The following is a 27209-nucleotide window of genomic DNA, read 5'->3' on the forward strand; positions in this document are numbered from 1 at the left end:
GTTAGTTTAAAGAGTTGTACAACCATAACCACAGGCTATTTAGAGCACTTTTATCCCCCCAAAAGAAACCATGTACCAATTAGCAGTCACTCCCCATTTCTCCAAATGTTTCTCCAGAGCCCCAGTCCTGGTGTTGTTCACTTTCTCTCTCCACAGACCTATTTATTATGGACATTTCACATGAATGTAAATAGACATGCTTGTGACAAGTTTCTTTCACTTATAATGTTTTCAAGCTTCACTCATGTTTTACCCTGTTAGTACTTTATTTTTTTTTATTGTTGAGTAATATTCCTTAGTATGAATATACCATTCATCAATGATTAGACATTCAGGTTGTTTCCACTTTTCACTTGGATGAAAAATACTGCTATAATCATTCACATAAATTTTTGTGTTAAAGAGTTTTCATTTCTCTTGGATATACACTTAGGAATGGAACTGCTGGGTCACATGATAACTCTGTGCTTAACTTTCTGGCAAACTATTATTCAAAGTGGATGCTGATTTTACAACCCCATCAGCAATATACAGTGTTCCAATTTCTCCACATCTTTGCCAATAATTGCTACTGTCTTTTTAAATATTATTATTAAGCCATACTAGTGTGTGTGAAGTGGTATCTTACTGTGGTTTTAACTTACATTTCCCTGATGATTAATATTGTACATCTTTTCATAAGCTTACGAAAAAATGTTGTTTGCATATTTGTATGGGAGAAATAGCTATTCAAATCTTTTTCTCACCTTAAATAAGGATGTCTTTTCATTATAAAGTTTTAAAAAAATCTATTCTGGATACACATTTTTAATATAATTTACAACTATTTTCTCCCAATCTGTGGACTGTCTTTTCAATTTCTTGCTGGTGTCTTTGGGTGCACAGAAGTGGTTTTTGTTTTAATTTTTAAGTGTTTTTTTGGTGGTTCTGGGGATTGAGCCCAGGGCCTTATGCATGTTAGGCAAGCATTCTACCACTGAACTACATCCCCAGCCCACCAGAAGTTTTAATTTTTTTAATATATATATATATATTTTAATTGTAGTTGGACACAATACCTTTATTTATTTATTTTTATGTGGTGCTTAGGATCGAACCCAGGGCCTCATACCTGCTAGGTGAGTGCTCTACCTCTAAGCCACAACCCCAATCCCAGAAGTTTTAATTTTGATGAGACTAAATCACCTAAATTTTCTTCTGTCACTTATGTATTTGGTGTAAATGCTAAGAAAATGTAGTTCTTTCTGAAGAGGTTTGAGGACCAGTCTCAGAGGCAATAAGGAGCTTGAAATTTTGGAGCAGACAAGTAACATGATAAAAATTAATCCAAAAGCAAGATTAGCTTGGGTGTGAGAGCAAAGACTTGTGTTAAAGTGGTATTAGTGAAAACGAGAAGGACAAATCAAAAAATATTTTGAAAAGAGTAGATAGTACTTGGTAAACAAACAGAATACATGGGATGAAAAAGAAGGAAAAGTAGAGAATATGGCCCTGAAATGTTTGGGTAGATGATAGACTTTAGCTTCTACTTAGAAGCTGACTTGGGAAGGAAAAAGAAATTACTATATCATATGTTTTAAATTTGAGAAGGTAATTAAAAAATTTAAGTAGAGATGTTCTGAGGAAGTGAGTTTTAATAAGTATAAAAATATTGCTGAAAAAATAAAGAAAAGGGTGAACAGTATTATTTAAGAAACACCCAGAGGTACTTCCTACTCACAGGTTCAAGAATAGCAAGAGGATGCAGCACAAAGGAGAGAGAAAGGCTGAAGGGGAAAATCAGAAAAATAGTTTTATAAAAAGAAAGCTGAGGTGAGAAAAATACTTAAAAAAAGGAAAAGGGGGTATACAGTATCCATATAATGTCATCCAAGTATTGTGCAACTTTTATTTTGGGGAAACCAAGATAACATAATTATTATCTATTAGGAATGGTATTATTTCTGTCAGGCACAGTGTGGCACATGCCTGAAATCCCAGCAACTTGGGAGGCTGAGGAAGGAGGATCACAACTTCAAGTCCAGCCTCAGCAACTTAGCAAGGCCCTCAGCAACTTAGTGAGATTCTGGTCTTAAAATAAAAAATAAAAAAGGTTGGGGATGTAGCTTGGTGTAAAGCGCCCCTAGGTTCAACCCCAGTACAACCTCTAATTAAAAAAAAAAAAAAAAAGGCTTAATTTCCCCCTCAGAATTTTTGTTTGTAAGTCATAGGAATCAACTATAAACCAATTCATATTCATTCTGAATGATCAGGAACAAATCATTGATGAGTAAAATAAGGTATTTTATATCACATCTGATGCTAAACAATAAATAATAACCGTAAATTATCAGTCAATTCAGAGGACTTAGAAATGAGCAATTTGCTGTAGAGTTGAGTGGTGAGACTCTTGAAGGGAGTCCAGTATCTCCAGAAGACCTAGAACTGATGTCCTTGATTCATTTTCAGTACAGTTTTCCCATTTGGTCAACACTCAAAACTATATGGTATAAAATAAATGAATGTTTAAAGGACACTTTGTCAAGAGCTATGCTACATATAGTACCTCATATTTATCATTATTTTTGCAAGTCTGACAAAATAAGGCTCAAAAGTTGAGACCAGGCTCAAGTTTAAAGGTAAAAATAAGAAAATGCTAGATTTAGCCCATAATGGCAGTCTAGTGCCCCTCACATCTGTGCCCACACCGTGCTTTCGGCATCATGTGTATGTTTATATTTAGGTAAATGAACATCAAATAGATTATTTTTATTACAATTTTCATGTTTCTTTGTTATTACTGTCTGCTAGTTTGTCATTTTATTGTTGACAATTAACTCTTTGGTCTTCACTGTATTCCAAAAGGCTATAGTGCTTATATGTTTACAAATTTCTTTGAAAAGATTGCACTGGCAAGAATTATAGACACAGTATTACCAGTGAGGTAAGGATGAATATTTCAATAAATGGCATGGAAACAATTGGTTATGCATATGAAAAACATTAAACAGGATGTCTACCTCACATATATCACAAAATCAATTCCAGGTAGAACACAGTCCTCATATGAAAGGCATAAGTATGATAATTTTTTATAAAGTAATAATAAAGGAGAACATTCTTATGGCCTCAGGGAATGAGAGAAATTCTTAAGAAACAAACAAAACACATTAATCATAAAAGAAAAAGTAGTGGGCTGGGGCTGGGGCTCAGTGGTACAGCGCTTGTCTTGCATGTGTGAGGCACTGGGTTCAATTCTCAGCGCCACATATAAATAAGTAAAATAAAAGTCCATTGACAATTAAAAAATATTTTTTAAGAAAAAGTAGTATATTTGGTTACAGTAAAACTATACTAAACTGTTTAATCATTAAAAGACATTTTAAGGAGAACGAAATGAGAAATCCCAAAGTGAGATAAAGCAGAGGACTCATACATAGATAACTGAAAAGAAATTAAAAACTCATATAAATCATCAGGACAGAGAAATAGCCCAGTAGAAAAATGGACAAAAGAACTGTTTAAGAAGACAGCTGACAACAGAGAGAAAGCACACAAGTGAACCCATAGACACAAAAAGCTCAACCTATTTCAGGAGAAAAATAAATTAAAACCACAACAAGATAACTGTTACACAGTCAACAGGTTGACAAACATTAAAGAGTATAGTAACAGTAAGCACTGGAGGGGACACCAAGCAACTGGAACTCTCATACAGACCAGTCTGGCATTATTAAATGAAACTGGCCTTGCAACTTCATCCCTAGGTGTATACATACTCCCATGTTTACTAGTGCAGATTAATGTCACAGGGAATACTGACACAGGTGTTTAAAAATAATCACTGCAGTAGTTAGAACTCTAACTGAAAGCAAAGTACCTATTTGTAAAAAGATTCAATGGAAAAATAACTTGTGATGTATTCATATTATGGCATATTATACAAAAATAAAAATGAATGCCAGCCATATAAATAACATGGTTAAATCTCATAAACATGCTGTTGCAAGAAATAAAAACAAAATAGTCAACATGATTCCACTCAAATTTAATTTTAAAAGCAGGCAAAACTACATTGTTTAAGAATGGAACCATTGCACATTATATTCAATATAAGTAGCATTCCTTGATACAAAATTGAGTAATGTAAAGACACTGGTTACATGTTCGGCAGAGATGGGGCTGTGAAAGGGGATACAGACTGCTAATGACATATTTTTGATTTTTATTTAAGTGGAAACGACACAAGCATTTGCTTTAGTAGTTCACTGAAGTGTATATATAAGCTTATGGAATATTTTCTATTCATGAACATAATGTTTTATAGTGACAAGGGAAGAAGAAAAAGAAATGACTCATTTCCCTCCCTCCCCCATTTTTATTTCTTGGATCTGGAACCATTTCACTGGGACCTCTAAGCAATCACTGGATTTTAGTGGGTTTTTTGTTTTGTTTCGTTTTGTTGTTGTTGTTGTTACCAGGAACTAAACCCAGGAGTACTTAACCACTGAGCCACATCTGAGCCCTTTAAATTTTTTTACAATTTTGAGACAGGGTCTCACTAGATTGCTTACAGTCTTGCTAAATTACTGAGGTTGGCTTTAAACCTGCAATCCTCAGCCTCCTAAACTGCTGGGATTATTGGCGTGTATCACTGTGTCTGGCAGGGGTTTTTGAGGGCAGGGATTTGACTGTTTCTCTTACCACTGATTTCCTTGAGCCTAGAACACTGCCTGGCCAAAGAGAAGGCATTCAATTAATATCTAACAAATGATTCACTGATCATTTAAGAACAAAGAGGGAGGGAGCAAGAAAAGGAATAAAATAGAGTATAAGAAAAAGGAAATGTATGCATGAGAAACCAAAAGTGTAGGAATTGCTAAAACAGAAATCTCACTAATCTTTTTGTTGAAAACAGCAATAATCTAACATGAAGGAAAGCTATGCAAATTAGGAAGACTAAAATTGTAGTTAAATAAAATGTTAGGCCAGGTGTGGTGGTGTACACCTGTAATCAAGTTTTTTGGGAGCCTGAGGCAGGATGATTACAGGTTCAAGACCAGCATGGGCGATTTATCGAGATTCTAACTCAAAATAAAAATAAGAGAAAAGGGCTGGGGATGTAGACCAGCACAAGGCCCTGAGTTCAATCCCAAGCATCACACAAAAAATTAATTAATTAATTAATTAATAATAAAAGAAAATAATAAGATAAGAGCTGGGGGGATATAGCCCAGTGGCAGAGTGTTCCTGGCTCATTTCCAAGTACTCAAAATAAGTAAATAAGTAAGTAAGTAACTTATTTTTTTAAAGTACCAGTGATGAACACAGCACCTTGCAAATGTTAGAAAAATTCTAACACCTTAGCCATTTAAAATTTTTTTTTATTTCTTTATCAAGACAGGGTTAAGCCCCCTAGAACCAGAAAAAAATTTTTTCTTAATAACTTTTATTAGTAGAAGACAAAGATATTATGTGTAGGTAATTTAAAAATTCTATAATATGGCTGGCTTTTTCACATCAAAGAACATGAAAAAATCAATTTCTCATCTTTTAATTCAATAAGTACATCCTAAGATAAACATGTTTATATACTATCAAGTCATAAAACTTGGCCATAAGAAAATAAAAAATCCTGAACAGAATTAAAAGAAAAGACAAATAAAACTGAATAACCAAAAGTTGGCAAACCTTTCAGATAATCTTAACTCTTCCCTACTTTTTTTTCAGGGTATAATTGTTAAATTATTCAAATTCCACAGGTAACAAACCAGTGAACAGAAGAGCCTAATCACTTCTCTAAAACCACAGGTGCTTGGGGGTTGGATAAGAATCTTCTTTCAGCCTTCCAGAGCTAATGCCACCTGAAAGAACACTAGAGCTGGACTGCCTCAGGTTAAGTAATCTGGGAAAGAGAAAGGGAGGATACCTGGGATGAATCTAATGGTTAGAATCTAGGGAATCCAAAGTAACTCTCTGTTAGAGTTTGGATATGAAATGTTCCCCAGCTGTTGAGGGCTTGGTCTCCAATGCAGCAATGTTCAGAGGTAGGGATTTGGGGAAGTGAATGGATCATGAAAGCTCTGACCTCAGCAGCAGATTAATCTGTTGAGGGATTCCTATTTGTTGGCATTTGGGGAGGTGGTAAACTCTGTAGGTGGTGGGGCCTAGTTGGAGGAAATAGGTCCCTGGGGGTATGCCCTAGAAGAATATATCTTGTTCCAGCAGTCCCTTCCTTTCTCTCTCCACGTCCACTGCTATGAGGTGAGCAGGGTTCCTGCACCACACCCTTTTGCCATAATTTCTGCTTTGTCTGAGGCCCAAAGCAATGGAACCAGACAATGGAACTGAAACCTCTGAAACCCTGAACCATAATAAATCTTTTCTCCTCTAAATCGTTCCTCTTGGATACTTTGGTCACAGTGATGAAAAGCTGACCAACACACTAACGCAGGCTGAAGCTCAGCTTATATTAGTAGGTCAAACACTGATGAAATGTGAAGAAAACAAGAGAAGAGTGTCAACTTCAGTATACAGAACAAGAACTGCAAAAGAATACTGGAACTTAAGACAAGGAAAGATTCAGTGCTAAGGTAAAAAAGATCGAATGCACTCACAGATTTGAAGTGCACTAATAAATGCCAAAGAAAAGGGGAGGTGGGCCGTGCTACCAAAGCCCTATAAAGAATGTCTGTTCTTGGGGCTGGGGCTGGGGCTGGGGCTGGGGCTAGGGCTAGGGCTGGGGCTCAGCAGAACGCTCGCCTAGTACGCAAGAGGCACTGGGTTGGATCCTCAGCACGATATAAAAATAAGTAAATAAAATAAACATAAAAAATAACTTAAAAAAAAGTTATAACAATATGGAGTAGGGCTGGGGATGTGGCTCAAGTGGTAGCACGCTCGCCTGGCATGCATGGGGCCCGGGTTCGATCCTCAGCACCACGTACAAAACAAAGATGTTGTGTCCGCTGATAACTAAAAAATAAATATTAAAAAAAAATATGGAGTAGATCAAGAAAATCATGGTACATCTATTTGCTATGTAGTCTTTAAACATGATTATTATATGGAGCAGCATGAGGATATATTTGATATAATACAAAGGATAAAAGTAGCATATAAAATTATATATACATGGATTATAATTATGGAAAACATGCACAGGAAAAATGATAAAAGGAAATCTATTTGAAATAATGATAATCTTTAACATGGGATGATTATAGTTTGAATACTTAGAAATCTGTCCAAATTCCCTAAAATGTGCTTATATTAATCTATAATTAAAATTTTATTTTAAATATAAAGATGTTAAGACATCTTGAACAGTAAGAATTTATCTGAAGTTAGTTTCAGATAATTCTCAGGTACTGATGTCAATAAAAATATTTTACATCCTTTACTACTTATTGGCAATGGGAAAGATTTATGACCTACAAATTCAACCTTAAGATGACTATTCTAAGAAGTACCAGAAGAAAGGAGATTCACAGAACCCAGCCACAAACTGGGCAAATGGATATTCACACCCACACATCAAAAGTCCTATGGGTGGAGGTTTTCTCTTCAAGTGGCCTATGGTCATTTATTTCTCCCCTCATAAATGGCTCTTAACATAATTTGTTAAGAGTTTTTTCCAGTCCCCAGCCCCATGGCTGGTTAGCATTTGTGTGTAGACTGAAATGGCAACTTAAATCCCTTTCTCTTAATAGAGTCAAAGACTTTAATTTGAACCATATGTCTGTCTCCTAGGATAGTTTAAATACCAGTGTTACTATCAATTTTGAGACTTGAACTTCTTTGTTCTAGGCAAGATCAGGAGCCTGGGTCTATATGAAGGAGTGACATTATGTGCCCCCAAATAAGTGTATCATCACTTAGATATGTGTAATATAGTAGAGGAAAGAGGGAAGAAAGGATGGCACTAATTTAAAAACCAGGAGACTGCAACAGAAAATTTTCTTTTTTGGTCCATTTCAGAGAAACACCCTTGACTTCTTTTTTGGCTGACCAAAGTAGATATAAACAGATTAGGCACAACCAGCCAGTTCCAAGGTAAGGCAATACAGCTGCAATCGATAGCCACTCTTTCTATGGTAACTTGGCTTCATTTCCTTGCTATATAAAAACAACCAGTTTGGAAGTGTAGAGCAGAGGAAAAAAGTAAAGTGGGAATATACTAATTGATCTTAAATGAACCACCTTCACTGGAAAACACTGCGATAAGATCCTCCATTTTTTCAAATCTGAAAGCTTCTGAAGACTTAAACCGTAATATGGTGACTGCATTATAGACAAAGTCAAAAAGTAAAAATAACTTTGGCCCTTGACTAATTTCTCAATGAACTTAAAGGAGAAGGGAGGTGGAACAAGTTGTTTGGTGTTCCTGGTAGAAATAACTCAAAGAACCAAAGATCAACACTGGTGGAAAAAAACATATAAAATAGGAGGAGTCGGAGAGTTATATGGACTGTTAAAATGGAACATGACAGAGATAAGGAACTAATTCTGCTTTCCCCCTACAATCTTACTGGCTGAGAAATCATGTGGCCCAAAGGCTTTATTTGGACTTGAACAAAATATGAGTCAATTGTGTAGATCTCAGAATTATGGTAGTGATGAAGGATGTTTCAAAGTTCCCAGGAATCATAACATTAGTCCACTCTTAAAAACAGGTTTTGGGAAGTCCTCAGTATTTAGTAATCACTCCAACCTCTGGCTGAACTTCCTGACTAGAAGTTATAAAGAGATAATGCCAAAAACGACTGACTCACAGACTAAGCACATATATACAAAAGAAAATTTCCTCATGGGGGGAAAATCAAGCGATCAACTTATTTTGGGGTGAATTTGAACCCATCATTATATGGGCATTTTCAGTGGTTGACTTGGTATTTTCCCCCAATATTTCTTAACAGGTAGGACCACTGAACACAGCTATTTTAAAATGAAGCAATAAATGAATCTCCACCACTCTATTAGAGACAGCACTATCCTAACCCTTCTCATAAAAAGCCCCAAAGCAAAAAATCCTCCCCTACATAGAATCTTTACATCAAACTTGGTAAGAGTAGGTGTACAAAGGAACAGGTTATAATGAGATACTTTCTATAAGATATGTAAATAATACTCATTAGATTCTTGAAAATATTACTGAGTACTATTACAATCATAATTCTAAGTTATAACAATTAGAATAGTAAGCCTAATTATTCAAAAAGTTTTTAATATGGATAGGTGAGAAAGCCATATAAAATTTTAGTGCGCCTTTTATATAACATGATGAATCCATTTCATATTCTCAACAAATTAAAAATATCAAGTGGAAATACAGTATATAGGTATAATAACAATATTTTCCAAATTAAAAAATAATAAGATATGTGGCTGGTTGCAATGGTGCACAGGTATAATCCCAGCAGCTTGGGAGGTTGAGGCAGTGGGATCATGAGTTCAAAGCTAGCCTCAGTGACTTAGGGAGATCTAATCTTTAAAACAGGGGTTGGGAATGTGACTAGGTGGTTAAGCATCCCTGGGTTCAATTTCCAGTACCAAAAAAAAAAAAAAAATGTGATGAAGCCAAAAAAAAAAACAAAACTATTTTTGAGAAAAGAAGATGGGATTATCATTTAAGAAACTCTAAAATATTACCCAGAAGTTATAAGCACGTAATGAAAAGCTTAGTCAAAGCTAATAGAATACACAAACTTGGATGAGGCCCAAGAATAGCAACCCACCTGAAAGACAATGTGTAGATATGCTAATAGGAGTACTCCAAATCTTCTGATGGCCCACAAACATGCAATGAGAACAAGATAGACAGAGTCCTTGCCTCACAGGGATTAGCCCAGCAAGGAAGGTACACATGAAATAATGACACAGCTAGGTGTGTAATTTTAATCATCCTATGATGAATTTTAAGGAAAAGTTCAGGGGGTAATTGGTAAATAATAGAGAAACAGGGTTTTCTTGAAGAAAATTCTATCCAGAGTTCAGAAAAATCTCTCAGTATGATCAAGAAAACCAAGATTACACTTGGATTATCATATAAAGAAAATTGCAATTTATTTAATTGTATAGTTAACCATTATTTTTCACTTCTTTGATTCAAACTCCTTCCCAAAGATTGTATTAACTTAAAATCTCTCAAGAAATATAAAATATAATTTTGTCATTTTTGCATGATTTATGATAAAGTAGTAACTTGAAATAAAATATATTTTGTTTAACATAAGCATATTATTTTTAAATTGATTTAAAACTTCTTTATGAATTTTTAGACAAATCATTTTAGAAGTGACTCATACTAATTTACTTAAATTATGTAAGCAAATGTATTCATTTCAAATTGATATATCATGTTTAGTTTGGAAACCACATATATATTCAGATTATAATGCCTAAAATAGATGGAAACATTTCATGATCTAGAATTTGGAATGCTTACATATTTGAACCTAAAACACAGACTTGTTCGTTTTCATGTTTTGTTTTTAAATGATAAAATAGATTAGCAAGCAAGTTCTAGGCTATTATGCCTAATCACTTCTTTGCAAATAATACATTATGAATGTGGATATTTCTTAATCTGAATAAATCAAATTGCAAATAATAGCTGAATGACTGACAGAAAAAAATATAGGTGTATAAAATTTATATGGAAAAGAAAATAGGTGTATAAAATTTATATGTAGGTACTATGTATATATTATGTCTATATAAAAATATATGTAATTTTTAAATTTTGATTTTTGAGGCCCTAGAAACACATCTTGAGGTTATACAAGAACTGTGATCAAATGAAAATAATTCATGAAACTAGCAAAGTTTGTCTTGAAGTGTTGTAGAATTATTTTTATACTCATTAATTTGAAATTTCAATACTAATGTTCCTTAAATTTTGTATAATCCAGTGGTTCATAATATGAGTAAATTTAACAAAATACAATGAAAAACTGCATCCTAATAAAAACTGTTATAGTAATCAACTACTTAAACTGAGTAAAAAAATGGAATGATTAAGTCAAAACATGCTCATTTGTTCCCTGATAGCAGGTAGACACACTTGACTTAAATTTTTATTTTTTTTCCAGATTTCATTGGTGCATTGAAATTATACAAAATAGTGGGATTTTTACCCATACTCAATATAACAGTATGATTTTGTCAATATCATGTCCCAGTATCTCCCTTTTCCCTTTCCTTCCCCTCCTCCTTCCCCTAAATACCTTTTCTCTACTCTACTGGTCTCCCTTCTATTTTCATCCCCCCATACCATTCTTTTCCTGTTTTTGTCTCTAGTTTCCACATATGAGATAAAACATATGACCTTTGACTTTCTGAGTTGAACTTATTTTGCTTAACACAACACTCTCTAGTTTTCCTGCAAGTAACATACTTATGTTCTTCTTTACGGCTGGAAAAAACACTCCATTGCATATAAATATATACCACATTTTCTTTATCTATTCATCCACTGACACCTAGGCTGCTTCCATAATTTGGCTTCCATAATTTGGCTGATGCAAATTGGACACAGCTCTCTTAAATATTTAAGAGGGGTAGGAAGATCTAAATAATGACTTAATTTATTGATACCTAAAAAATAGAAAAGGCAATAGAAACCATTACCATTTTTTATGACATGAAACCCCAGGAACACTGAGAACCTGAGGATTCAGAAACTGCTGGCCAGGAGAAGATCCTATATGCTAACTGAGGTGTTAAGTTAAAGGTGTTCTGAAAAAAAAAAGGGGGGGGGGTGTTCTGTGTGTGTAGCCTGAGCAAAGACAACTTAAAAGATCACACATAGCAAGATGCTTTTAAAAGTCTAAATGTGGGGCTGGGGAGGTGGCTCAAGCGGTAGCGCGCTCACCAGGCATGCGTGCGGCCCGGGTTCGATCCTCAGCACTTCATACCAACAAAGATGTTGTGTCTGCTGAGAACTAAAAAATAAATATTTAAAAAAAAAATTCTCTTTCTCTCTCTCTCTCCTCTCTCTTAAAAAAAAAAAGTCTAAATGTGAATTACCCATGCTGACTACGAGCAAACTGATTTTTTTTTTTTTTGGACACTAAGAAAACAAATATAAATATTACAGTTGCTATCTTATGATTTTTAAGAGAACTGATAAAAAATATATATATCTCATGAGACATAAAAACAAGAACCAGATCCTGGGCTAACGGGGACTTTTATTGATATTTTGGCACCTAGCAAAGCCTACCTACCAGTCTCACTCTTGTTGACATCTCTTTTAAGTTTATGTCACATTTTCCACAACACAATGAAGGCTTCTGAGGCAAAGTGAAGGAACACGCCAGGTGACTTGTTAAGTCTCTTCCCAACATCTCGATATTGTTGAGGATCTTATGATCATGGAAGAAAAATAGTTGGGGAAACATGGTCCTGAGTAGATTCATAAAAGTTCTTACAGTTTCTACACCCACTAATAATATCACAACACTGTAATCAGAATATCAATGTTCTTTTAAAACATCATGAATTAGAAACTACAGGTAAATGTGCACCTAATTGTCTTCAATCATCCTTAGATTACTTAAGGTTTTTAAACTTATCATTTTCTACAGCTTCAAAAACATGCTGATAAATTTATTTTTCTTTATTCCAGGTATTTTATAGATTAAAGTGCAACTCTGGCTTTTAATCACTTATGCATATTCTACTCATTTGTATTTTTAACCGACAAGTAATAAATATGTATCCCTTTGGTGTATAATGTGATATTATAATAGGGGTATGAAATGATGTGGAATGATTAGATTAGGCCAATTAACATACTGATTACTTCACATACTTATCATTCCATTACATTAAACGACATGGGCTCAGAGACAGAGAGCCATCTGAAATCTCCATGATTTGGTAGAACAAGCACACTGCGCTTCAACTGCCTTCCTTCAGCTCAGCTCCCTTTTCCCTTGGCTGGAGGAGGAGGCGAGCACTCAGGCTCAGGTTCCTTTCCCACCACTTCCCTTCTTTTGCCTCAGGCCTTAAAGCAAATGTTTCCATTTCTTTCCTGACCTCTGTGTCCTTTCCTTTTCTATTCTCCACTGCCAGCCAGTTCCCTTGTTTTCCAATTATGCCCAAATAAGTGACTTGTAGTTAATAGATACTAGCATGAATATAAATGATATTGAATAGAATATAAAATGTGCATGAATTTTAAAATTCAAGCATTTGATTAAAAGTGTGTTTGAAGTGGGTCATTTCAGACTGCATCACCCTACCCTAAATGAGTTCATTCCCCTCTGCTGTGTGGGAAACCAGAGAAGTGATGCTTCTGTGTTGGTAGCAGAACTATCGTGAATGAAACCCTATAAAACTGAAAATCGTCCTTGATCCTAGCAGGATGCAATCACTTTTCAAGATTAGTAAGACTTCATTTATAATCTAAAACTATGATTGACAAAAATCTGCTTGTTTGAATTTTAATTTTAAATTTTTTTTCATACAAAATAAGTCATCTGTGTACTTGAAATACCTTTGGAATAACTTTCACTTAAAGTCTAGCCTTAGAAATAGGATTCAGAAGAAAATAATTTTTCAAATTTTACTTTCCCAATGGTCAACAATACATGAAAGCTATTCAGCACCTCCTTCTACTTGAGTGTCACATGCCATGTCGTGGAGAGACACAGGTGGAGGTGTTAAAATTCCTAGGTTTGATTAAGACTTGAATTTAGGACTCATGATAGCCTTCTCTGGGTACCAATTTATCAACCTGTCAATCAGGAAGGTGCATTGAATGATAACCTAAATAGTGTCAGAATCATAAAATTAAATTTGGATTGATACAATGCATGATGCACAGTAACTTCCTGAGGACAGTCAGGGACATTCTCAAGCACTATGCTGTAGAAGAGTTTCCCAAAATCCAGGGATTCCAACCTTGTTTTTCCATATGATAGCATTTCAGTATATTCTTACTGAGAATGAGTGATGACTGGACTTACAAAATGCTTTGATTTCTCATTTAAAAAAAAATGTGACAGTCTTCCTCTCACTGCATTAAGGTCAAAAATTTCCATAGTACCTTAAATCCATGCACTCTGAAAAGTCTTTCCAAAATACTGGCTTTTTGTAGTTGCCCTTCAGATCTCTGCTGTCTGCCAACTAAAACAATAACACGGGAGTGGAAACTGTCTCAGGGAGCCCATTCTGGGAGTCAACATTTCAAGAGAAAAGTTTCCAAATTTCTTAGGTTAAAAAAAAAGTTTCCACAATTTTCAAAACATTCTCATAACATCTGAATATTTGAAAGAACTTTTCTTCAGGGAGTAAGCCAGATATACTTCATAATTTTTTAAAAAAATTTTTATTTAGGCAGTCTTTTTTTTAAGTATAAAATTTTTTCTATTGAACCTTTGGAAACAAGATTACTTTCAAATAGCAATTTGTCAACCATTAAAAAAATCAGATAACACCATTTTTAATTTGATAGCTTAACATAATCTCTATTTCTAAACGTATCTTTGAAAGTTCCTTCCTCCTGGCCCAGATATCCGATTGATTATCCAGACCTTCCTTCCACTCTCCCTGGTACCTTGTTGCCCTCTCCTGCCTTTCCGTGTCAACTACCACCGTCCTCATACAGGATTTTACCATTTGGCAGCCCTTCTTTTGCTGGTCTTCCTATTACCCTTCCTGTCCCTTTCCCTACTCCCATTTTCTCTCCCCTGTCACCCTGATTTATTAAGCCTTGTATTCAAATAACTTTATGATCTAGTATAAAATCTGTCTTTCCTGCCTTGTTTGCAAACATGCTATACTCATGCCAGTGTTGTCATGCTTCTGCAACTGAGCTTTTCACTGGTATAAAAATAAACCCCCACAGTCCCACCACGAGCAGCAGGCCCTTACCATCTCCCCCACTACAACTCTTTCCCCTTCTCCTCTTATCATCTTCAGTCAGGCTGACTTTTCTCCTACCTCACAAGTATATTAGATTCATCTCTCTCAGGCCTCTGCCTTGTTCTTCCTTCTGCTTGGATAACTCTGATATTCTAGTTAAAAGCAATAGCTTGCCATAGTTTCATCACATTACTCAGATTTTGTCCTTTTCACAGATTCCTTGAGAGCTTATTTGCTTGTCTATCTCTCCCCATCAGACTGTTATTTCCAAGGGATATTTGTATCTGCCACTTGTATCCCCAAGGCCTCCAATCAGTGCCTGCACATATCACTTTATAAGCATTTGCTGGTTGACTAAGCTTCTAGGAGTCTCTCTACGTTATTGATCCCATTATCTCTTAAGTCTTATCTCATTTAGGTCCTCAATAGGGTATTCATGTCTTTACTAGTACCGCTGTGAAATTTAGGTCCGTGACGTTATTGAGCACCTACTACAGAACAGGTATGTGCTAGCTGGTGGGAGTGAAACAACAAATGGGATACACAATCTACTTGAATTTTATAAAATAAAGGTTTCCTCATTCCTAAAATACTGTGGTAATCAGACTGTGCCATTGGTGTGGCAACAAACCATGATGTGCCTGTAACATCTCTTCTACTGCACTGAACTATCATGTGGCCATCACCCAGGGATGGAGGCCACATGCTGAGAGCCAGGTTGTATCTCTTCAGGCCTTCATGATTTTCTGTGGAACTTCACTTCACATACCTGAAGCATTAAAAAATGAAAAGGTAGAGGCCAAGAATCCTCTTCTTTTCCCAGCTTGGGGCTCTATATGAAAGAAACTTTACATGGGCACTCATTTATAAGAAATTCAAGGTTTTGGAAAGTGAATTGTGTCAGAAGATGAAAGGATTTCAATGTTTTCTAGTAAGTTATATTTATATGCCAAATATTATGAAATTAAGTGATATATGTTAAAATACTTTGTAAAGGACTTAACCATGCAAAGCCTAATTCTGATGTTAACATTTGGAGGTCAAAACATTTGCTGGCTGAATACACGGGGTTGAACTTCTGTTTGCTCTTTTTGCTACCCAAGCACAGATTGTTTTAACAACAAGTAAGAACCACTGCAAATTCTTAGTCCCAGGTTTGGTAACTTTGCCTTTCAGAAATAAAATTCTTTATTCTGGAAATGATCAGTGTTTATACTGCATTACTAATAATGAAAACATCTTTTAAAAATTTTTATTCAAGACAGGTTTGCTTGTGCCATTAAGAAAAAAATTTAAATTCTAAAACCAGGAAGAAAATGGTTGTTTACCTGGGTTTCATTCTCTAGAAACAGAACAAAAATTCACAGATAAGAATTTAAGCACAAAACAACTGTAAACTATGAAATGATGTTTGACTCTTATAATACCTCAAAATGAAGTTCACCTTCACGTTGAGGGAGCACAAGTCTAAGACAGCTAGGCTAGCATGGGTACTTGTAATAGCTAGATTTTTATAGAATCAAATAATACACAAACTGCCACATTAATCCATACAAAAATAAACACAAACATCCCAGAACAATTATTCATCTTCTATAGTGAATGCATGATTTTTAAAATCATATGGAAAACATGAATTTCTAACATTTCCTAATTTGATTTGTTGTTGTTTTTGGTAACTAGGGATTGAACCAGGAGCATTCTATCACAAAGCTATTTGAGACCTTCCTACTTTTTACTTTGAAACAGGGTCTGGATAAATTGCCCAAGCTGACCTTGAACCAGTTATTATCATGCCTCAGCTTCCCAAATAGCTGGGATTAGAGGAGTGGGCCACCACACCCTGCTTTAATTTGAATTTTCATTAGTTCCAATTTTATTAGCTAGTGTACATGTATGATGATTTTAAAGATGAGCTGCTTAAAACTAATATCTTAAATAAAACAAAAAGGTCTCGTTTTCTCTCGTGTTTCTTTCACACACAGTACTTTCTTCTTACTGAGATTTAAAATGCTTTATCCAAAAAGACCAAAAAGATCAGAGATCTGAAAGTTACTTTAGCTTTTAAAATTAAAGTTGATTTCATTACCTATCTGAACTTCTCCTGTCAAAACCATCCAAGCTACCCTCCATAATTAGCCATGTTCTACTCAGCTTAAACTGGAAGCATTTCTCCCCCTGGTCCATTAAGTTCAAAGAAAATCTGGCAGATGAGAATGAGAATTTGATCTGATTTATGTGTGATAAAGGAAGTACAGGCAATGACTGAGAAACTGAGTAATGATGGCATGTAAGAGAAAAAAAATGCATAAGCAAAGAAAAATGTTACATATTATAGCAGGCCATAATACTAGAGGTGCTCATTTAATCTTTGTTTTGCTCTGAAAACAAACAATAAAAATGCAGGCTGTGGGTTGATCAATTTGAAAATCTTGCCAAAGTATATGTGTTATACACAGAGAGCCCAAGGCTGGCTGCCAACACCGCCAGGAGTCTATAATGACACGCCAGCAGGTAACAGACTCTCACTGTGAATACTTGGATTTGTTTTAACTACTAGTGAAGGGAGGAAGGGGGACGGGGGGACCTAAAAATCACCTTACCCAAATATTTCAGTAGTTTCCAGTTTCAATCATCAATGAACTCTGCATTTACTCTTGGTTCCTCAGTGCAAAAACTAAAGGACATAGGAATTTTCTTTAACTGAGTCAAAACTGTTCTAAATTCAAAATTAAGAAGGAAGGAAACATACTTTTAAAACTTTAATTTTGTGTCAGTGGAGGAAGAATAAAACAACAGAACATGAAGAGGGCTTTCTTTCAATTTACAACCCTAGTCTGTAATCCAAAGATTCCCCCCAACGATGATCCAACAAATATATCTAAATTCTAAAGCCCATACTTTGTGAATGTGTTAACTTACATGGTAAAGGGGACTTTTTGCAGAAGTGATTAAGGATCTTAAAATGGGAAGATTATCTTGGGTTATCTGGGAGAGTCCAGTGTAATCACGAGGGTCCTTACAAGATGGAATCAGGAGGATTAGAGCTATGAGCAGTTGATGTGACAATGGAAGCAAGAGGCTGCAGTGATGACTAGGGGAACCAAACCAAGGAATGTAGGTGGCCTGTAATAGCTGAAAAAAGGCAAGAAACTAGATTTTTCTCTTTAGAATCTCCAGAATGAACCAGCCCTGCCAGCATTTTGTCTTTAGCCCTGGGTTACTGATCTTCAGAAATGTAAGCGAAAATCTTTGTTGTTTCAAGTCACTAAGTATGGTGATTTGTTACAGCAAAAGTAAGAGTTAATATATTCTATCATACTTCTAAGGATTGTGGAAGTGGGGCTGGGGATGTGGCATGCGTGCGGCCCAGGTTTGATACTCAGCACCACATACAAACAAAGATGTTATGTCCGCTGAAAACTAAAAATTAAATATTAAAATTCCCTCTCTCTCTCTCTCTCTCTCTCTCTCTCAAAAAAAATTTTTTTAAAAAAAAGGATTGTGGAAGTTTGGTAGATTTTATTACTATTAATTTAATTGAAGCTACAATAGTTACAAAAGAGGATTTAAAATTTCCAGGCTGCAACCCACTTCTGTGGGAACTGCCAAAATCTAGAGATGGTTGGAGAAAATAAAACAGACCCAAGAGGAAAGGAAAAACATGATTTTCTTGTAAGATAAAGAAAGTCTTAACCTTATACACTATGTAAGGAGCTAGCCCCCAAAGAGTCTACAAATGATATGAAAGTTCTATACCAGAGTGCAGCCATCAGCCTGATATAAGTTAAAACCTAGGTGACATTCCAAGGGTGTAAAAGGGAACCTACACAAAGGAAAGGCAAAAGAATTGCCAGCCAGCAAGGGTATTATCGGTACTTTGACATATGATATAAATTTTATTTCTTATCTTCCAGCCTACTAAGGGAGTAAGCTTAGGTTTTTGTTTTGTGTTTCTGTGGTCCTAGGGATTGAACCCAGGGCCTTGGCATTCTAGATGAGTACTCGACCACCAAGCTATAGCCCTATCCCAAGGAGGAAAATCTTTAGAACTGCTTTTGTCATCTTGATCTTCCAAGGCAATGATTCTGAAACTACATTTCAGCTCTCTATATAAACTGCTCTCTTTGTAATCTGGGAGATGAGGGAAATGATCAGAAAACCAAAATGCTTATTATTTATAGTGTCTATAAGGACTGTAATCATTTTCTTCTATCAATAGATGGTGAGCTTGTATTCTTTAGGCAAAATGCTGATAGTTTAGTAAAACTGAAGCATGAGCAGAGTTACAGTGGAAGTGCTTTATAGGCACTGTCAGATGGGCGGATTAGTGAAATTCGAGGAGATAAAAAGGCAGACTGAAAAAAAGATTATTAAAACTACCTGAGTATCATCTTTAATAAACTTATGAAATCTGGACACATATATTTATATATGTATCCCAAAAATGCTCAGAAAAACCTTAAGAGGTCCTAAATTCACCTTTTAGCATCTCAAGAGATGAAGCAGCTTTTCATAAAATATGGTTTTGCTGGAAGGGAAGGTTGGACTGCCAGTCAGCCACTAGATGATCTACTCTTACTAAATTACCATAAAACACAGCCTTCAGAATAAGCATGTTTTATGTTGGTAGTGACATAAATTAGCCTCTTCAACTGAAGCTGAGAGGGCACACAACCTTATCAGTTTTTCCTTTCCATTTTATTCTACCTTTTATTCTTCCTATTTAAAAAGAAACCATCAACCAAAATAATAGAATTTTAAATACCATACTTTTCTTTCCTATAGCTTAGTTTCCATTAATACCACATTTTAAAAAAATGTATTCTGAAAGTTTGTAAATTTTCAGGCTATTAAAAAATAATCTATGGGCTGGATTGTAGCTCAGAAGTAGAGCACTTGTCTAGCATGTGTGAGGCACTGGGTTCGATTCTCAGCACTGCATATAAATAAATTAAATAAAGGTCCATCAACAACTAAAATATATTTTTAAAAAAATTTCCCCTACTTTCCCAGTACATCTTTCTAAATAGACGTAAATAGATAATTCCTGAATTAAAAAACCCTGCAGGAAAAAATCTTTGACCCTCTCTTACATTCTCAGCACACTTCTTACCTGCTATTTTGATATTTAGATTGGCATCCAGAAGCAAATTTTCAGCTTTTAAATCACGATGGACAATGTTCCGACAGTGACAAAAATACACGGCTGTGACAATCTGTTTGAACTTCCGACGGGCTTCCTTTTCTGCCATTCTACCATGGGCCACCAGGTGGTCTGTTTTGAAGAAGAGCACAGTCAGTACCCATTTTGGATGTTGGTATAATATCAAAAGGTAGTCTTCAGGTGGGATGGATTGGAGGCCCCACCAAATGGCTGAGTTAAAGGAGTAAAACAAATAAAATGAGAAAAACATGTTTCTAGTCCTGATTTGTAGCCATAAAAATTTAGTAGTAATAATAAGAACCCAACTATTTTAAGTATAAATCCTGTTACGTGCAAGTGTGCATACCAACATACTTGTACTACTGTAAGAAAAAAGTGTTCTGGGGGTTTAATGGTATTTTTCAAGAATCACAACACTCAACACCTTGCTTGTCATACTCCCCATTACAAAAGCTTACACATACATTAACTAACGCACACATAAAGATAAGAAGTATTTCCTGCGTTAAAAGGTGAGTTAAAAGGCAAGAGTCCCTAAACCAGCAATTTAAGAAAAAGCAGGCCTTGCCAAGGGAGAGAAATGCTTTATTCAGGACTCTGTTCAGGCCAGTATCTCTTCTGTTGAAGTTCTACACTTTGATCACTTAGCAACCTGTCTACATTTTTGTATCTGCATTTTTGGGGCTTACCAAATGTTTTTAAAACTATGCTATTAATTTTTTACAGATGATATCATGTTACGGTGTGGATGTGAGGTATCCCCCAAAAGTTCACATGTGAGACAATGCAAGAAGCTTTGGAGGAGAAATGACCGGGCACAGTCTTAACCTAATCAATTAATCAATCCCTGATGGGATTAACTGGGTTGTGGCTGGACAAAGTGGTTCATGGGGGGCATGGCTATGGGGTATATACTTTGTATCTGGAGAATGGACTACCTCTTTCTCTCTATCTCCACCCTCCCCCACCCTTTCTGATTATCACGTGAGCTGCTTCTCTCTGCCACACTCTTACGCCATGATGTCCTGACTCGCCTCAAGCGCTGAAGAATGGAGCCTGCGGTCTATGGATTGAGATGTCTGGTGTCTGAAACCGTGATTCTCTAAATAAACTTTTCCTCCTTTACAATTGTTCTGGTCAGATCTTTCAGTCACAGTATCGAAACAGCATCAATATATGTTACTAAAGAATATCCATGTGATAAATTCTATAAATCTATAAATTGGGCCATCCTCAAATTTTTAAAAAGTAATTTGATTTCTAATCAATACAGGAAGTTCCTTAAATACTATCCAATAATGGCAGCAGATTTACACTGAATCAATGACATATATATATCCATGACTCAGTTCTTCATAAACCAACACATACAGGTCATGACAGCTGAAACAATTAAAAATCTTAGTTGTGATACAGTATATTCTGATTGAAATATTTAATAGTGTCATCAGCACCGTCCTTTAACCAACTGATTTAGCAGGAAAGAGGACATATTTGCCATTCTAAACATCCTGAAATAGTAGGAAAGTGAAAAATTAGACAATATAGAAAAATGTACTGCTGTTTATCAATAGTAAGTAGCTCCACAAATACCACCAGATTACCAGATTGACTTGGTGACATCTCACCCACAGGACCAGTCAGGTATTACTTCCTCCCCACCCCCATCACAAAAAGGAATTTCAGGGTAAAACATCATTACTAGGGCAAAGACTGAGAACTTGGGGCAAGAAATGGTAGGAGAAGGGTGAAGAAAGAAAGCCAGGTGATATAATCCACCTATACAGCAGATTTTGAAAAAATTCAAACCACACCCTGACCATAGAGAACATAAAATTCTGGAGTATGAACACTATAGTAACTTTAAAAACATGTCATATAAATAAAAATTAAGAAATTTTTTAAAAAAACTATTATAATTTTTATTTGCCATGCACAAGATCTTTGAAACATTTCCTTTAAAATAATTATTGTTATTTCCAAGTTACCAATTAATAGGAAAAAAGAGAAAATAAAAAGTCTTTGGCTGGGCCATTAAAGGACTAGAACATAGTTTCCAATGGGAGTTCAGAGGTAGTGATAAACGAGCTTATACTCTGGTGTGTTTAGACTTTTGGTGAGATCTGTCATATGAACTTTAAACAACACAAAGTCTGTGACTAGGGACAGTAACTTAACATAAGCTGTTAAAGAACTGGACATCCATCAGATGTAGAACACTATGTTTTATTTTAAGAAGCCATTCTCTAACAGTACCTGCTCCTTTGACCCCCTATTTCTCCTAAGAGAGGCCTAATTATTCTAATAATATGTTTTAGTTGCTAAACTTTGTCTAATTAAAGAGCTTTGAAGAGACAGCTATTCTTGAGAAACATAAAAATAAGCTCTTATGAAGGTTTGCCATCAGAAGCTCATCTGGCCAAGTCACCCATTAATTAAAATGCCCCAGAGACGTTCGTCTGGCAGTAAATACTAATTACCAGAACACATCAAAGCACTTTTTAAAAGCGACAGAATGATTGATTTTGTGATTTCCAAAATGATTTTCTTTTATTAAAAAAAAAACTATAAATTCCTAAGTACCTTATTTTCCTAAAATGACTAGAAAGTTCTCCAAATTGCTACAAAGACCCTGCAGGAGCTGTAGGAATGCAGCCTAGTTCTGTTTTATCTCCACAATGACACATTGGTTGTCCTTGGACAAAACATTCATGCTGACAATACTCCCACCCCTTGATGTGCTAAACAGAAGTAAACTCGGTTGCATGCCATAGCTAAAGAAAGGATAATGTATTTGGGAATAAATCTGTGCTTTCATTATGACAAAACTCTAATTTTCAAAGATGTTTTAAAAAGACAATTTTAAAAAGGTGCATTCAATATTATACCAGAAATCTTTAAGCATTTTGAAATAGATGACAAAGTTCTTCAGGATTCTGTAGTGCTTAAAGGTGATTATTCTATATACCCATAGTCACTGTTAATGGTTCTGGTTAAAAGGTATTTGTGGCGGCACAGTGGGTAGAACTATAATAGTTAAAGCTACCCTCAGCCTAAACTATAATATTTTCCCCAAAGTCAATCACAGTATTCCTACAGTTATAGATATAAAGAAGATACAAAAATCACTTTTTTAAGAAAAAAAAAATGTGAGCTACAAATATTAGACATTTCCTGCTAGCTACTGTATGCGATGTTCAATTTTCTCTTCTTTGGTAGCACTGTGCTCTTCCCCGCATAAGGGTATTAGTGGGTTAGTCTTATTCAGATTTTAGCCTCAGGTTTTATTTTTGCCATCTGACTCCCCCCACTCTCCCTATTAGTTTCCCCATGGGGTCTAGTGGGTGTGCCAGGAAGCCTGCAGTGGCTTTCAGTCCCTCCTGAAAATCGCCTTTCAGCTGCCCGCTGACAAATGGCTGCTTTATATTCCTATGTGCTCAATATAGGCAGCAAAAGTTCAAGTTCAAAAGTGATATTTAACTTTAAGAAATCCAGAGCAGGAGCCCAGCCTGGACTTAACACACCCATCACAGCATTTGAATGAATCCTGGCTGTTTTCAGAAGGCCCATGAAATAAAATGGCTCTGAGTCCACACAATATTCAAAGTAAAATAAATTTTGAACCTTGTCAGGATAAACTCCACTTGCAAGGAATTCTAAAGAGTTATTGTACTTCTTTCAGGCAATTCAGTGGGCTAGTTCTCCTAAGCACTGGCTACAGATATCACCCAAATCCTCTATCTAATCACCTGACAAGCTAGCCATGACCCCAGCTTCTGTTATTTCTAGATTCCTGCCCCCCCCCATCTAAATAAACTCCAATGAGACGCCTGCTACATAAAGTTCATCAGTCCTTTTTCACGGTCAGTTAACTATTTATCTATTTAGAACTGGGAAAAATTTAAAGTTTTCTTCTACCACAACTCTACTCCCACCATCTAAACCAGACAGGGATGAGGTAACTCTCAGTTAAAAGGCAAAAATGGTTCTTCTGTTTCAAGTTCTTACCAAGAGTAAAGAGTCTAAGTTTCCTTTCTCACTTTTCAATCACATAAATCATTTGGCACTGGCCTTTTTAATCTTTATCTGCCCTTACACACCCACCCCCACACAAAGTTAGTGACACTACCGAACTAATACATCCTTGAAGGGGTGATATTATTGGATTAAGGGGTGAATTGAATTTTTCGATTTTAAAAGTCCTAGAACACTAGAACATAAAGTTTCCTTCAGAATTCTCTGTAATACTGCACCATTCTTAGGAAGAAATACTTCATGGTACATTTAGGTTCTAACCTTTCAAAGAGTGAAAACACACATAAGCCAGGCTTCCCTTCCCCAGAGCAGCTTCACTGGACACTCAAGAGGCATGCCACTAATGGGACAGTATGATGAGCTAATATTGCCTAAAATAAGTCACTTTTCCACTCCAAGCAGACACTGTCTTCGTTCATCTGCTAAGACTACAACTCACTGCTGATGCCAAACACGGCTGAAAAGGAACCTGACAGTATGTCCAGCAATGGACAAAAACCGTATTTCTCAGGCTGAACAGCAAACACAGCTGAGAAAGGGGGAAGGCAGCACGTGTGTCCCCCTTAGGTGGCTACCTGAAAAAATTTCTGCCCATCCCAAGTTAACCACAGCTAGCAATTCTTTACTTTGTCACTCAGTTCTATCATTTCTTCTTCCTACACCCATGGAAACGACTTCCTGTTTATCAAACAAATGCTTCATTCCAAAAGAGCCAGGGTGAGGTTAAAATAAATCAGCTGCCCAAGAGCAGGTTCAGAAGGGCACTTGCTTTTCTGTTTTAAAGACTACACTCACTTTAATATCTTATTGTCCTAGAATTCACAGACCCAGGTTGCCACTGATTAGAGGAAGAGGGCTTGTCATTTTATTGTCCTTGCCAAGAATATAACTACCTTACACCTGGCTTCTTGATTTGCTTGTTACTACTTTTCTTCATTTTTCCAGTTGTGTAGGACAAAAATATTTGTGTTGTCTTCCATTCTTTTCTTCCTCACATACCCCACACCCAATCCATTAGGACATCCTATTAACTATACCTTCAAGACATATCCAGAATTCAGCTCTCCCTCACTCCTTTCTCCACTGCACTCTAGTGCCACCAAGTCAGTTGAACAGCCATTGTCTCTTTTCTGGATTACTGCAATCTCTTCCTAATAATACTGCTAACTAGTGGCACTACTTTGGCTTTTAGCTTTCTGCATCTGCATTCAAAAATAACAGCCAATGCAATCTTCTCCTTCTTCTTTTGAAATAATTATTGATTCAAAAGAAGTTGCAAAAATAGTACAAACAGGTCCCATATACCCTCCAGTTTCCCCTAAGGGTCAAATCTAACATAGTTAAAAAACAATGTCAAAACCCAGAATTTGACAAGGGTACATTGTGCATAGAGTTCTATGTCATTTTATCATATGCAGATCTGTGAAACTCCCATGAGATAGAGAACTTCTTGGTGCAGTTACACTTGCTTCTCTTCTTCCCACCATGCCTAACTTCTGGGAACCACAAATCTGATGTCTACCTACATAATTTTGTCATTTAAAGAATGTTACATAAATGGAATCATATAGTAGGTGACTTTTTGAGATTGGCTTTTTTCATTCACCATAATGTCCTTAATATCCAAAGAAGTTTTTGCATATATAAATCATTTGTCCCTTTTTACTACTGAGAAGTATGAAACTATACAACGGTTTGCTATTGAAAGGCCTGATGGTTGTTTCTAGATTTTGGTTATTAGAGAAAAAGCCACTATGAACAACTGTGTATAAGTTCTTGTAATGAAAGTAAGTTTGCATTTATATGCTGTCAGGATGGTTCTTTTAAACCCTAAATCAGATCATGTCATTTTTTTTCCTGTCTAATTCAATGGATTCCAGTTTGTGACCTCTAATCTCACCTTCCACTGGCTCACTCATTCTACATAGCCATATGTGCCTCCTTGCTATTTCTGAAGAACAGCAGCAATATTCTTGCCTCTTGGTAATTGTTCTATTTTTTATGCCTAAAATGTTCTTCAGCTAGCTTTTTTTTCTGCATGAGCTTTTATAAAAACATAACCTCAGTGAGGTCTTTCCTGACCACTCCTATTGTGATTGTCAGCTCTCCCCTTGATATCTACCTCTCCTTTGAACTTTTTATCATTTTCTAAGTAATTATACATTCTACTTAGAGTTTGTGTAATGTCTGTCTCACCTACTAGCAAGTAAACCTCTTGAGAAGAGGCAATTTTGCCTATTTTGTTTACTACTGTATCTAATACTTGGAACAGTATCTGGCACATGAGGCACTTAGTATATATTGAAAGAACAAATAGTAACTGAATGAATTCTTATTCCAGCTTCCTAAAACTACTTCTGGACCATGGATTTTTTGTTTGTTTGTTTGTTTGTTCCACATGTTTACTGGTGCATTTGTTGTTACATATTTGTACATGCATACAATATAACAATATAATTTGGCCAATATCACTTCCCAGCACTTTCCCCCTTCCTTGCTGTTCCTCACCCCTTGGTCCCTTTCCTCTACTGATGTCCCTTTGATTTTCATGAGATGCCCCCCACCTCAGCCACCTTTCTTTTCCTTTTTCCTCTCTTGCTTCCATATATGAGAAAAAAATATACCAACCCTTAACCTTCTGAATTTGGCTTATTTCATTTAACATGATGGTCTCTAGTTTCATCCATTTTCCTGAAAATGATATAATTTCATTTTTCTTTATGGCTGAATAAAATTCCATTGTGCATTTGTACCACATATTCTTTATCCATTCATTCACTAATGAACACCTAGGCTGGTTCCACAGTTTGGCTATTGTGAATTGTGCTTCTATAAAGATGGGTATGAGAGTATTACTATAGTATAATGACTTTAATTCTGTAGGATAAATACCAAGGAGTGGTATAACTGGGTCATATGGTGGTTCCACGCCTAGTTTTTTGAGGAACCTCCACACTGATTCCATACTGGTTGTACTAATTTAGAGTATAGAAGTGTTCCTTTTTCTCCACTGGTTGTACTAATTTACAGTGTAGAAGTGTTCCTTTTTCTCCACATCCTCTCCAGCACATATTATCTGTATTCCTGCTGAATGCCATTCTGACTGATGTGACATAAACTTCCTGTAGTTTTGCTTTGCATTTCTGTTATTGCT

At 35.8% G+C, this 27209-nt stretch overlaps 1 protein-coding gene across 3 annotated transcripts in view; it reads right to left on the reverse strand.

Moving 5' to 3' along the window:
* Sik3 (SIK family kinase 3) overlaps positions 1 to 27209 on the reverse strand; it is a 239721-nt gene that overhangs the window by 56341 nt on the left and 156171 nt on the right. For all 3 annotated transcript variants that reach the window (XM_021728449.3, XM_005328293.5, XM_013359984.4), the window contains exon 4: positions 19970 to 20131. In XM_021728449.3, coding sequence (XP_021584124.2) covers positions 19970 to 20131 — 162 coding nt within the window. The remainder of the gene's footprint in view (positions 1 to 19969; positions 20132 to 27209) is intronic.

This window comes from Ictidomys tridecemlineatus, chromosome 4 (genome assembly GCF_052094955.1).
Source record: "Ictidomys tridecemlineatus isolate mIctTri1 chromosome 4, mIctTri1.hap1, whole genome shotgun sequence".
Classification (NCBI taxonomy): Eukaryota; Metazoa; Chordata; class Mammalia; order Rodentia; family Sciuridae; genus Ictidomys; species Ictidomys tridecemlineatus.